The 13,893-nt window shown below is 36.0% G+C and overlaps 1 protein-coding gene across 7 annotated transcripts in view; it reads right to left on the bottom strand.

Annotated features, from left to right (window-relative positions):
* Window positions 1-13,893, bottom strand: part of LOC139977250 (uncharacterized) — a 131,404-nt gene that overhangs the window by 33,207 nt on the left and 84,304 nt on the right. Inside the window, exon 1 of one of the 7 annotated variants that reach the window (XM_071986521.1) lies at window positions 5,081-5,716. The exons of the other annotated variants lie outside the window; for them this stretch is intronic. Coding sequence (XP_071842622.1) covers window positions 5,081-5,089 — 9 coding nt within the window. The 5' untranslated portion in view covers window positions 5,090-5,716. Of the gene's footprint in view, window positions 1-5,080; window positions 5,717-13,893 lie in introns of those variants that run through there. 7 annotated transcript variants of the gene reach the window in all.

Below are 13,893 nucleotides of genomic sequence, written 5' to 3'. Positions count from 1 at the left end.
TAGGGCCTAGTTATGTATGGAAATAGTAGATCTGCATGCATGAACTCATTCAGAGAATTAAGGCTGCAATGATAGAGGAGTACTTAAGAGGTGTGCTTGACTGGCGAAACCAGTCAAAGGGCTGGTGGGTAAAGGTAAGGGTCCAAAATGTATGGGTAATTCAAATCAAGGCTTCACTGAATGAGCAATTTAGTGAATATTCAGGGAAGGCTTTGAGCGCTTGAAATCAAATTGAGAGTCGTCATAAACCATCGTATATATTACTGCGTGTTTTACTCGTAATGCTCTCTGATTTACAATGGAGCCAATCAAGCTGGTTGTATATATAGCACTGTAGATTTATACATGTGTATAGAACATGCACAGCATGTGTGCATAGCAGCTATGTTTGCATAGTAGCTATATGTATGTATATAGTAGCTATATGTAGGTATGCATAGTAGCTATACGTATGCAAACAGCACTGTAGAAGTATATGCACTGCACATACTGTATACAAACCATGTACAGAAGAAAGTTAAATTAATAACTAGGCTAGCTAGGTCACATCCTATCTAGAAGTATCCACTTCTTCAAGCCAATTAATGTATGCATGGAATCATGTAAATTTGCGTCTGTTAGATCGTGCACTCTGTACTGAAAAGCCGAGATGACTAGCTAATCATGGTAGAATTAGTTACACATGCAGCCCTTAAAAACCAACTACTTGGGAATGAACCTTATTTTTACTCTATAAATATATATTACTCAACAGAAATTAGGGACATGTGTTCGCACTATAAGACAAGACTTAATTTCATTTACAGAGTAAATTGATCGAAACCAATCGTCCATTAATTTACCTCTTTAAATGAGAAGTTGATAACCACATACTGCAGGCCAGTTTCAGCTTTCTCACCTTGGTGAGTAATTTCTTCAAAGTGAAGGTCTTTCCTGAATGGTCTACATATACACCCAGTTCAATTACTCACAAGGACATGAATGTGTCAGATAGTGAAGTTTCTTTGAGGGTAAAGGCTGGGAAGAAGCTTGAGCTACTGGATACTACAAATGACACAATAAAGTAGACTGCCCTGTTTTCTTTATTGTGGTAGTACATCTATGGGGATACATAGTCAAATTCAGTTGAAAATTCTTGTTCGTGACTAACGAAAGCCAAATAGTTTTCGGAACACACACAATGACTTTACAATTAGTCACAGAAACAGTGAAACACATATGTAACACGGACTAGTTACACAACTTGCTTACATGTGAAAAACACACCATAGATATGCACACAATGCATTCAACGAGTTTATAAGTATATGTAGTTTTAAAGGTACACAATATTCTTTAACTATTGAGAATGACTTTTGAAAAACACAGTTTCAATTAACATGGTTATAAAAGCTAGGTTTCACTTTCATGCATATTAAGCATAATAGCGGACTTTCAGAGTTTCCAAACTTCATCAAATCCATACAGTAGATCTGAGGCATACATTTTGTAGCAATGAAAGAAATTGTAAAAGTGACTTAATTATAAACCGATGCCATTTTCACAGCTGAAACAGAAAAGCAGAATCCTTGAGTGATAGACATTTATGCATACAGTAGCTATTGAAGGGAAAGCAGGAGTCACAAACTTTTCAGTATTGATGATATTTATATAGCTACAGTTGCAGTCTCACTGCATTGTCATACATAAATATGTCACATGATGTTGATAAGAGAAGACACTGATATCTTCTTAGTCTATACAGTTATATATCTTACAGGCAGGTATACACACTGTAGTGTATCATGTCCCCGTAGCCCTTCCATATACCTATGTATCATGTCCCCATAGCCATTCTATATATACCTAACATGTAAGTACATATTCTTACAGGCAGGGATACACACTGTAGTGTAACATGTCCCCATAGCCATTCCATATATACCTACAGTAACATGTACAGTACAGGTCTGTACATGTTAGCATGTATGTTGAAATATATATGGACCTATTATCCTCTCCATGAAATGGATCTGAAAATCTCCATGGGTTAAATTCCTCTGCATTAGTGCACACAAAGGTTAGAGATATGGCAGGTACATATGTGACAATATTCCATGCAGTACACATATCTGTCGTAACAAGGCACCATTGATATGTGTATCAGGAAATACCACAGTAAACAATAACTAAGAAAGGAAATCCTGATTACCATTGTCTGTGGGAAAAAGAAGGATTTTGGATGTTTTATGCATGCATAGAGAAGGAGCAAAATATCCTACTGATGAGACTGTTAAAGCAGTATGATATTTCATAACATTTATGAACAATTTAAATATTCTCTCAATGTTCCTCTTCTTTTTCAATGTACATTAATGTAGCTAGTACATACTATATATAATGACAATGTTCTGCTGTGCATGAATGGCTATATAATCAATTCATATGCATCAAAACACAAACTCTGCTTGAAACTTTCGCTGCATGACTGTTACTCTTTCTTTTCCTCTCTAAAGCCCACTCTGCCAGTAGTGGTGCTATATATCATATATGGGGTGGCATGAGGGGCATTTGCCCACCCCCACAGATTTCCCTTGCCCCCAGTTACCCCCACCCCCAACCAGATACTGATCCAAAATATACAGAGCTAGGCTAATTGTTTGTGTTAGAAACAGCTTCCAATGCAATAATGTCAATAGTTGTCAAGTGATACCATCAGTTTGCATCTAGGTCATTTTATTTGTAGACAAATTCCCAAAGTGGAGGGGTCATCCCCTTCCCTTAGACCCTGCCCTATATCAGTGTTATATGTTTTGTTTTCCCTCTCCCAGAAAAAATTCCTTTTCCCCTAGTTCCCCCCTCCCTTGATTGCCAAGGCTGGTGTGCCACCACTGTTCCCCACATATAATTACAATACATACATATCATGCAGGCCTATACTATGTTACAGTATGACTTTTTATCACATAAGCAGCAGCTACAGCATCTAAGCTGTACTTTGTCAACTCACTAATTCTCTTTCTTCATTCTTTTTTCCCCTTTCCCCAGGTTACTCAGTTTCTTGCTACAAATCCTTTTACAATGTCCGCATGTATAGAGATGTTTCTTTCTTGTTCTATTTTGTTGACTGCCCTAATTTTCTCAATTTAGGAAACCAAACAATCTACACATTTTGACAGGAAATTGTGGCTGTAGTGAAAAAGCACCACTCCTCTGAAATTCCACTTCAATGGTCTTATTTCTTTTCTGTTTTGATCAAATAAAGTAACACTTCCAAAGGATATCGTCAAACAATAGGCCAAATTATCCATATACCCGGTACTGAGTAAATCTAATAGTACCAGTTACAGTAGTTAGTCATTGACAAACAATGACAGCCGAGTGAGTAGGCACTGCAGGCCTCCTCAAAACAGTGTGTTATAATACACAAGTTTGTGACATCAAGCAATAAGTGATCGCAACTAAGTATTTCTCACAATGGTCTACAGTATATAGGGCTCTAGATATACACTCAGCATCATTTAATATTTGTTACAGGGAGAGAGAGAGAGATGAAATATTTGTATGTTTTGTATGTTAGAACATTACAGTTGTCATTTCTCAATCTTCTTGTCTGTTTGGACGTTCAGGCAGAATAAGTTGTACCAAAGAGTACTATTTAACCATAACATTAACCCGAGTACAATGTTACTAAGCCATGCATGCCATTTGCATGGTCGTACTATTCTATGTGGACATTCAGGCTATCTAATCTGTATATCAATGAGACTGAGCACTACCCTGTAAACCATAACATTAATTTGAGTACAATTTTACAAAGCCATGCATGCCATCGCATGGTCCTACCACTCTATGTGGACATTCAGGCAGAATAATCTGTATATCAATGAGTACTATTTAACCATAATATTAACCCGAGTACAATGTTACTAAGCCATGCATGCCAATGTTGCATGGTCGTACTATTCTATGAGGACATTCAGGCAGAATAATCTGTATATCAATGAGTACTACTTAACCATAACATTAACCTGAGTACGATGGTACTAAGCCATGCATGCCATTGCATGGTTGTACTATTCCAAGCAGACATTCAAGCAGAATAATCTGTATATCAATGAGTACTTTTTAACCATAACATTAACCTGAGTACAATGTTACTAAGCCACGCATGCCATTGCATGGTCCTACAGTACCACTCTATGTGGACATTCAGGCAGAATAATCTGTATATCAATGAGTAATATTTAACCATAACATTAACCTGAGTACAATGTTACTAAGCCATGCATGCTATCTGCATGGTCCTACAGTTCTATGAGGACATTCAGGCAGATATATAAATATATATACCAAGTCTAAATTACAGTAGCTTATCAATGAAATGAATATCAGCTGTGCATGTGTTTATCATTGTTTTGTTTTTTCTATCTTGTTGCTCTTTGCCTGTGTGCATATCTGACTGTTTACATCATCCCTGCTGAAACTGTCTAACCAATGACACAGAATTAACTAGGAATTATCAACTATGTCCTTTCCTTCAAAACAAGTACCAGCATTTGGGAAAATCGAACTGCTAAATTGATCTTGATCAAATCAATGCAATCATAAAACATACTTGCACCCAATTGTTATACTTTGGTGTCAAATTCACAATCATGTATCTTCCTATTTTAGTTGAGGAACAATCAAATCTACCAATTTTTGAGAAAATAATTGTTACATATCAAACAAATATACCACAAAGAACAATACAACCAATTATTGCATACAACTTAGTCTTCAACCCCCTACCCCCCCCCCCCCCTCCACCACCACCTCCTGATTGTACATAGTACACCATCACATAGAAAGTATGAAAGATGATGTTTTAGAATCTACATAAAACATGTGCTTTTTAGTCTCAAACTAATCAACACAAACTGACAAAGGTAAATCCGCCTTATTACCACTAACCTCTGTTTCAAATAAAATACTAACCAATCAAAATTATCATAAGATAAAACAAATGAACAAATTTGACTGTCAAATTTGACAAAGTATCTCTCAAATTAAGCGTTAATCAAAACAGAAAATACTTTTTACTCCATCTGGGACTTACCTCTTTCATATCCTCCCACACACTCCAAAGTTTAATAATACAGTTTAAGAGATCCTCCTCTTCTTAATAATTATCCCAGATAAATCCTGAAATATTTCACCAAGGAAGAGCTCAGCTGTTTTAATAAGAGTTTTATATTTCAATTTTCTCTCTGGACAGAGAAAGCAAGCTTGTTGTATGTACAACAGAACAACTATCCTTACACCACTATAACAGACTGGAATGTCCAATGAAATTCTTCTTTACACACACACACACCAGCACCAATTACAAAGAACTGCCGATATCTAATCACTGAATAATGACTGGGGAGTTAAGACCCAACGAACCACAATTCCCAGAGAAATCAAACAAATTCCCATCTTCAACAACTGCCGGGTTTGATGACAACACATTCACCTAACCGGTCTGGTCTGTATGGATCATCAATGACAAAGCAATCATTGAGCACTAATAGTATCGTGAATTAGCAAGACAGAGAGATAATAAGTATACTACAGAAGCATGAACTCTGGTCTGACTGGAACTAAATGACATGTGCTGTGAGTTAGTCACTGTTAGTATATACACTATACTACTCATAATACAACCCACACAGAAATCTGTATTAGTCACTCGATGTGTCTGTGCACTTCAAGTATAGGGGGGTATGACAAAAGGCTTCTTGAAACCAATATTACTGCCTGCCAAAAGATCTATAACACTTGTTCATCAGTTATGATACATACAGTATGTGTAATGATGTGGTTTGCACAGGTGAACCACTATATCAAATTATTACCGCAGTTTTCTCTATTTTATTCCTGGTATTTTTGGGGGGACAGGTACATTAAAAAACCCAGAGTTCAAGATAAAACCAGACCCCATACTGAGCATGAGAGAGAGAAGAGTGGCAAGTATACTTGTAACAAGCTGTGATATTTAATCCCACAGTATTGGAATGTGTATATAAACTTGTGCATGAATGTGTATACTTTGAGCAGTTTTTAAGAGGTAAATGATTTACAAAACTACAAAGGTGTGTTGGAATGGTGTTGACTTTAAACAACTTGCTACTTCCATAGAGGTAGAGAACCAAAAGGTAAATAGTGTTATTTGAATGGAAGGGACAAAGTCTTTCCCACAGTACTTTAAAGAAGAAGCCAAATAATTTCAATGTAACTGATATATCTACTTCACCATGGTGGGAATTACCTGTAGAAAATAATGGAGACCGGAAAAAGACCTTAAAACAATTTATATATTTTTGTTCCCAAAGTGGAGAAAAACAATAACACGTTGATTGCAAAAAATATATCCTAATAAAATAAATAACTAAATAAACCATTGACAACTGGTGATAATACTATGTTAGGATATATTATTTAAAAATAAAAATAAATCATTTGACTTCCATATATTTTTCTTTGTAGACGAGGCCTGGAACAACATGACTCATAGAGCTCTGTGTATTTTTAAACACATGACTTATAATGCACATTGTAATACATAAAATGCAAAGAGATGAAAATGATGCTAAGAATTTTTTGTTTAAGAGTTTGAAACTTTGTACCCATGTTGGCATATCTAACTCTTTTTCCAACCATTTTTTTTTGGCAACACCATATAATCCCCTTTAAAAGATCTGTTAATGTTTAATTGAACAGTTCTGTTTATGTGACCCACACAATGTAAACATACTTTTCATTGCATTAAGTATATTGTCTTGCACTCAATTCTAACACCAGTAGACACAGAATGACATCTGATGTAGAATCGTAGTTAACTTTTACTGGTACTATGAAATATATATAGAAGAGATGTCCTAATTAATTAAAATGATAAGTACCAACATACAGCTAAATATCCAAGACTGGAGGCCCCCTCAAGATGTCTGGAATGTGATGATATTTAAAGAAAAACAAGGAGCCAACAAGATATGTGAGGATCTGTAGGCATATAGTGTATACAGCTACTGTGTCAGGCTGCATATCTACACAGCTGTATTTTTGTATTGGATATAGGCCTGTATATCTTAGTATCGCTTACGACCAAACCATGTTATATTCACACATAATATGAGACCCTGGGCTCTTATCTAATTAAGATGTTTATGTGGGTAACCTGCTTTCCATGACAGCTGCAATATAATCCTATTAACTATATAATGAGTTGTATGTAGGCCAGTAAATACAGTTAATTAACCAAATTGTTTATGTCCAAGCTGAAATAATGAACTTTCACTTCACCTATAAAACTTGTTATGATCTTGTCAACAGTTTCATTAGTTAATGCTAAATCATCATTAATTCAATGAGCTATCTTTGCTAACGCTATTTTACTTCATTATTGCCTCACTGTGATATCTTTGTTTTAAAATGTATATTAATTTATTAGTCCTTAACTGTGATATTTTTGTTAATTCTATATTACTTTATTATTCCTTCACTGTGATATCTTTGTTAACACTGTATTCCGTCATTATTCCTTCAGGGTGAAATCATTGTTAATGCTATATTACTGTACTTCATATTTTGCTAATGCTATATATTGCTTCATTATTCCTTCACTGTGATATCTTGGTTAACGTTATATTACGTCACTAATCCTTCACTGTACATGACATCTTTGCAGAGCTATAAGTAATGTAGTCCATCATGGTGTCTTCATGCAAGAACCTCCTATGCTCACTTTCACAGTTGAGTTATGTATACACATATTACCACTCAAGATGGAAGGATTCAACTTAATAACACAATAAATGCAGACTTTAAAGAAGTTGAACGAATGGAGTCGATTGGATAAATTATGACATTTATGCTCAAATGATAAACATAGTCTAAGTCATGCAAAACCAGTTTACAACACACGACATCCTTGATCTCCCATAATAAAATTTTTCAGATATTTAATTTAATAATAGCATTTTAATTGATTTTAAAGCCTCATGCATGCAATTGGCCTATTCATGATGTTGTTAGAGTGACACAGTTGATTGATGCAGAGTGATATTGACAATTTACATCTTACAAGTTTCTCTTTCTCAAAGGGGAAAAAGTTGGTGTAAATAAAGTATTTATATACCATCTTTTGATATCATTATTCAAGCAATTCTTGATACTGCGATTGCATATATAGTAACTAAATAATATGCATACAAATTAGTGCTTGCACCCACAGGTAGGAAATTCAGAACTGGGTACCCGACCACAAGGAACCCATCGGGTACACGGATATACCCGCCATGACGTCACTACCAGAAAATGGTGCCTTAAATACAAATACCAGAAATGAGGCACCTTTGTCGAAGCTGGTAGACGTCTTAGCCACCCACATATACCTTTACATTAATTTCTTTGTTTTATTGAGACATTTCACTGTTTCACCATCATCGAATCAATTATGAAGCTACTTTCAATTTTCCCAATATAAACCTATCAATAAATAGATAAAAGTACAGCTCAGTTATTTGCCTTTTATGGTAAGGTCACAGCACTATTTACAACATACAGATATTGATTCTTATTTTATACAATTATAACTAATTATAACAGTAAAATCTTCAGCAAAGTATGTGCTAATAATAAGAAACCCATGTGTGTTCAACTCGTTTAATTTCATCTGCGATGAAAGGGAAGAAACAAAACTCTTATAAAAATTTGTAATTCTAATTACAGAATGGAAGTTATTAATGACAGTGTATGAAAGGCATCCGAGTAAAGCAATCTCGTACTTCTTCAGAACCAATACGAGTCGTTAATTTAGAGCTCTCGATACCAGCCACTCAATTTTGGTGACAAATTATGACATCACTGGACCTTAATTAGTCTGATCAGCTGTCATCTATTCTGATAATCGTGATATTCAAATCGGAACTCACTGGATATAAGTGGCCAAATTAATTACATAAATAGTACATGTGGCATTTTTTTTTAACGATGCATTTTTCTGTTATTTTTTTGCCTATCTAATATAGCTCTAGTGGTACAAACCTGTTAATAATTACTAGACAAAAAAATCTGAAAAAATAATCTGTGCCTATACAAATGTAACTATTTGGTCAATTCAGCAAACAATAATGTTGTTTTTATTATCCTAAGTTTCCAAATAACATCGTAGAAAGAACTTAAGTATATCTACAGCCATTTATTTATTATATTTAATTTTATTTTATTTTATATAAATTGTTATGAGATCCTAATAGTTAAAATGTGTATATGTACAGCTAACATGTAGAAAGCATAAATTATGACTGACCCTTTTCCCACCTAGAAATGATATCCTTGAACAGACCCTTACTGGCACCTGCAGGCTTCCTAGAGGTCACACTTATCAAGATAACACTCCCAGGGTGCCAACTGATAACTTCCAACTGAGTACATGCAGCACATGCAATATACTTTGCTGTGTTTTCAACAGTGTTCATCAGTTACCACAACACCCAAGACTACAGTATGTACATGTCTTTTGTACCAAATTGAATTTCATATCTACACTGCTCCACAGATCTTCACAAACCCAGGGAGTTTACCCTAGCCATTCAGTGTGATTGTAAAACAATAGGTGTCAACTTACTACACAGTAGGAGATACATATCAAGGTCATTTAAGGTCAACTAATGCTGGAATATATATATGGTATATGGTACCAGTGGCCTTGTTAATATTCTGTAAGGTCAAGCTAAGGATACAATTCGTAGAAAAAAGTGTAGGCAATTCTTTTGTAACGCATTAATTTGAGAAATATTATAACATCAATATGGACTTAATGCTATGCAACGATGGTGACTGGAGCACTGAAGATGCAGATGGGAAGAGAAATTAAGGAGAATGGAATTAAGAATGAAGGATGGAGGAAAACACTATCTTTGGAGACCATTAAAGCATTGTTATTCAAAGGGATGAAAGAGAGAAGGGGGAGGAGGATGGAAAGATGCATCAATAGGGGGAGGGGGGTTGAAAGGAACAGTATGAGCTGGAGTGTGATAGTTCCAAGTATAACACAATGGAGTAAATTCAACTTACAATGAAAAACAAAGAAAACAAAGAAAAAAGAAGAGGTTCCAATTCCTCATTAATACTAGTTGTACTATCATTAATACTAGTTTGTACACCAAGCAAGAAACAATGAATCTTGGAAAAGGTGCATTTATTGCTCTCACGGATAATCATCAGACACTCAAAAGAAATGTACTGATTTAAGAATACTTAATTTAAGTTTTGCTCTTGGTGTTTTGAAATGTACATGTCCTAACATCACCTAATCTCCTAATTCTCTGTTGGCTGAAACCAAACATTTCCCCAGGTTTTCCCATCTAGATGTATTAACCAGAGCTCTCTTTACCATTAAGCATCTTCTACTACCCTTACCTTTTACAAGCCTATCATTACAGTAGTTGTGTGTGACCACTAACCCCTCAAGACTTTTTAAATATTTATTTCGCACCAAGAGGTCAAGTTCAGTGGTTAATCCTAGCCACAAGTCACACAGCCCTGAGGGGGGGGGAGCATTGGGTGAGTCACCAACACCTGTATTTACCATATATTAGTTCAACAGCAAAGTTTCACAACCTGTTACATCTCACACCGCCCAAGGGTATATAGTCATCATCACCCGCTAGCTTTCTTGAATAAAATATTCTTCAGAAATTGGCCATTTATTTGCAGAATAAACTCTTTGTTGGGTGCACGGTATTGTCTATAGTAGTTCAAGCTTACAATTAACCCATTCATAAAACACCAAAAGCACACAATGATATGGCCACTGGTTTGAATCCCATTATTTTGTTCTTTTGTTCTTTTCCTTTGTCTAAAGTTTCCCAGTCAGTCCTCCTTTATTCACTCACTTCTTAAAAAGCCAGATATCTCATGAAATCCCTCCCTTCCCTGCCACTCTCTGGGTTATATCGAAATGAAACTGGGGCGTGGACCCTGGCTTATGCACCATCTGCAAGGTACCCTGGCTTCTGACTGGCGCCCATGGGCCACAGCAAAGAAGTGGCTGGGCTAAGGGCTGGACAGCTCAGTGAGTAGAGCACTGGGCTTGTAAACCCAATTAGTCGCTGGTTCGAATTCTGTAATAGCCGTAAATTTGTTTCTCTTACAGCTAACTTAAGAGGGCCTCTACTTTAAAATTTTTAACCCCTGCTTGGATGATTCAGAAATCTGGTCACTACATGGATCCTGGAAGATCGGACCAAATTAAAGCGAAATGCCAACATTACAAACAAAATAAGTCTATTAATGAACCCAACACCATATATACAGACGATAATGTACAGCTGTTGACTAATGCTCAGCAAAGTGCTAGAATCTCTAATTTGGATTAATTCTGATCTAGACTTGTTGTTGAGTCATATATTGTACTTTTAAAGTCTAATCCAAAATTATTCCAGATTGGAGATAAATCTTAGCAACTTTAGTTTGGTCAATATATGTATACATGTATCATCTTAGTGCATTCTAATTAAGAGAGAAGATGGGGTAACAATGAAAGATATATACCACCAGAGGTACAGCACTATAACATGGATTCCCTAAACCTTACCCAAACCTTACCCAAACCCTTACCCAAACCTTACATGTTTTTTTTTGTTTTTTTTTAGCCTTTGAAGAAGATCCTGCTAGGATCGAAATGTCAGGCCAACTTACTTTTACACAGTTTTGTGAAATACGGAAATTACGGAAGGGAGATGGCCATACATGCACACATTAGAATTGCCAGATGTTAGAGCGAGGTAAATACGGTAATGCATTAAGGTTATATATGAGGTGAGGGAGTACGCACTGTGAATCCATTGTTACTGATCAGGCCATTTCACAGGATGCACATCTAATGCAGTTATAGCTAAGATTATATCACGCTAATTAATTCTTTCTAAATTACTTACAAGTTTGTGGGTGTTTCTTTTCATCTGTCTGTGTGGGTTTGATTTTTCTTTTTCTGTCTGTGTGTTTTCTTCTGTTAAACAATACCATTCAATGTACAATATAATATATACTACATCCGTGGGAAGTAACTTGGAAGTTGACCCAGGTACAACCAAAGAGAAAATTTATTCTCTACAAAGCTGTCTGTATTTAGTGAAATTAAATCCACTGTTACTTTATATATATATGTATGCCTTTGTTACTCTGTTTACAATCACAGATCTTTTAATGAAATACAGATTTGTACTACAGATAAGATTGAGGCAAAGGCCTCTTCAAAAGCCACCCACTCAAACTCATCTACAGTATATATTAAACAAACTGTTAAAGCACAATGACAATATATACAAAAGATCATTCAGCACTAACTGCAGTATACAGTTAAATCCTCCAATCCGCTGCTAACTTATGATGCACTGCAGTATGAGAAAACTGAACAGCATCACCGGCCCACACAGAAATCTAAGACTGTAATATTAGTACTGTATTCAAAGACAATGGACTATTCAAGCAGTATTCAATGTGTATTGATAATTAGCGTGTGTGAATTATTTCATTTGCAAACTTACAGCTCACGGTTGCCGAATAAAAAAAGAGACCAATTCAACATTTCTACTACTCGCATAATTTCTATGCTTCTAGAACTTTGGTAGTTTGAGGCATGTGCATATTAAGATACACATTGATAAACTTGTAAAACTTTGATCCCCAACTGAAAAAAAAATAATAAACCCCCTCCCCCAACAAAAAACCTCCCCCAACAAAAAAACCCTCCCCCAACAAAAAAAAATGTGCATAATAAGGAGAATGCCCAGTATTGATGCTGCAATTGGCTTTGGCATTTGCCCTACTGCCACAAATGTCAATGATCCCCAGGAAAAATGTATGTGTTACTTAACTCCATAAAAATTACAACCAGAACGATGCATCAACTGGGATGAGGGTGAAATGGGGGGAGGCAAGGAGGAACACTTCTTTAGTAGGAATAACACTGATGCATTTCATTCCTCCCCCAGTCCCACCCCCTCCAACTCTTTTTGGGGGGTTATTGGAACCCTTAACGAAGCATCACTTTTACAGAGCTCTTCAAACCCTTTTTTCCCCTATTTAGCTTAAATATTTTATAAACAACCTGCATTCCGATGCACAACAACAATAGACAATGCCCACAAACTGGTCTTAGCAATTATACGCATTATACCGATTAAATAACAGCGCTTTGAAAAATCTTCTCACTGGCTTGGAAAACTTGCCGGCAGGCCATGCCGCCTTAGCTCCCCCTCTACCACTCCCAACAATAGTTTTACACATATCCTCAAGGATGGCATTCAGACTCCATATCAGTTGAACTTACAATGTTCTCTCTCCCTCTCCCCTTCCCCTCCCCGTCCCCAACCAACCCCCCCCCAATTTACTTTGAGAAGTAAATTGTAACTCATGATGACTATACAGCTTTTACTGTTTCCTTAATATCAATTTTCTAAAACATCATTTCGTCATTCCACTGGTGACCTCATTGAATATCAGGAATGGCATGGCACAGGAAATGATTCAGAACAATACCTGCTACTGGAAAACAATCTGGTTTCCGTGACGACTAAGTCTGCCATGTACAGGAACAATAGAAATTTGTCACCAGTTCATAGTTACCATGTATGGTTATATACAGACTTAATTTTAGATGCTAATAGACACAACTGCATGGGCAAGGACTATTTTTGGAAATTTCTACTTTACCGAGTCATATAATTAAATGTCACTTTAAATGGTTAGATGTTTCACCACATAGAAGGGCGATCCGGTCTGTGCATCGTATTACTGAAGGAAAGGAACAGTTTAGATGTTTAGCCAGAAAATTGGAGAAATAATTCCAACAAATTAGCCTATTTTAATTTGTACAATGCA

This window comes from Apostichopus japonicus, chromosome 12 (assembly GCF_037975245.1).
Source record: "Apostichopus japonicus isolate 1M-3 chromosome 12, ASM3797524v1, whole genome shotgun sequence".
NCBI lineage: Eukaryota > Metazoa > Echinodermata > Holothuroidea > Aspidochirotida > Stichopodidae > Apostichopus > Apostichopus japonicus.
This window is presented reverse-complemented; position numbering and strand designations above follow the sequence as displayed.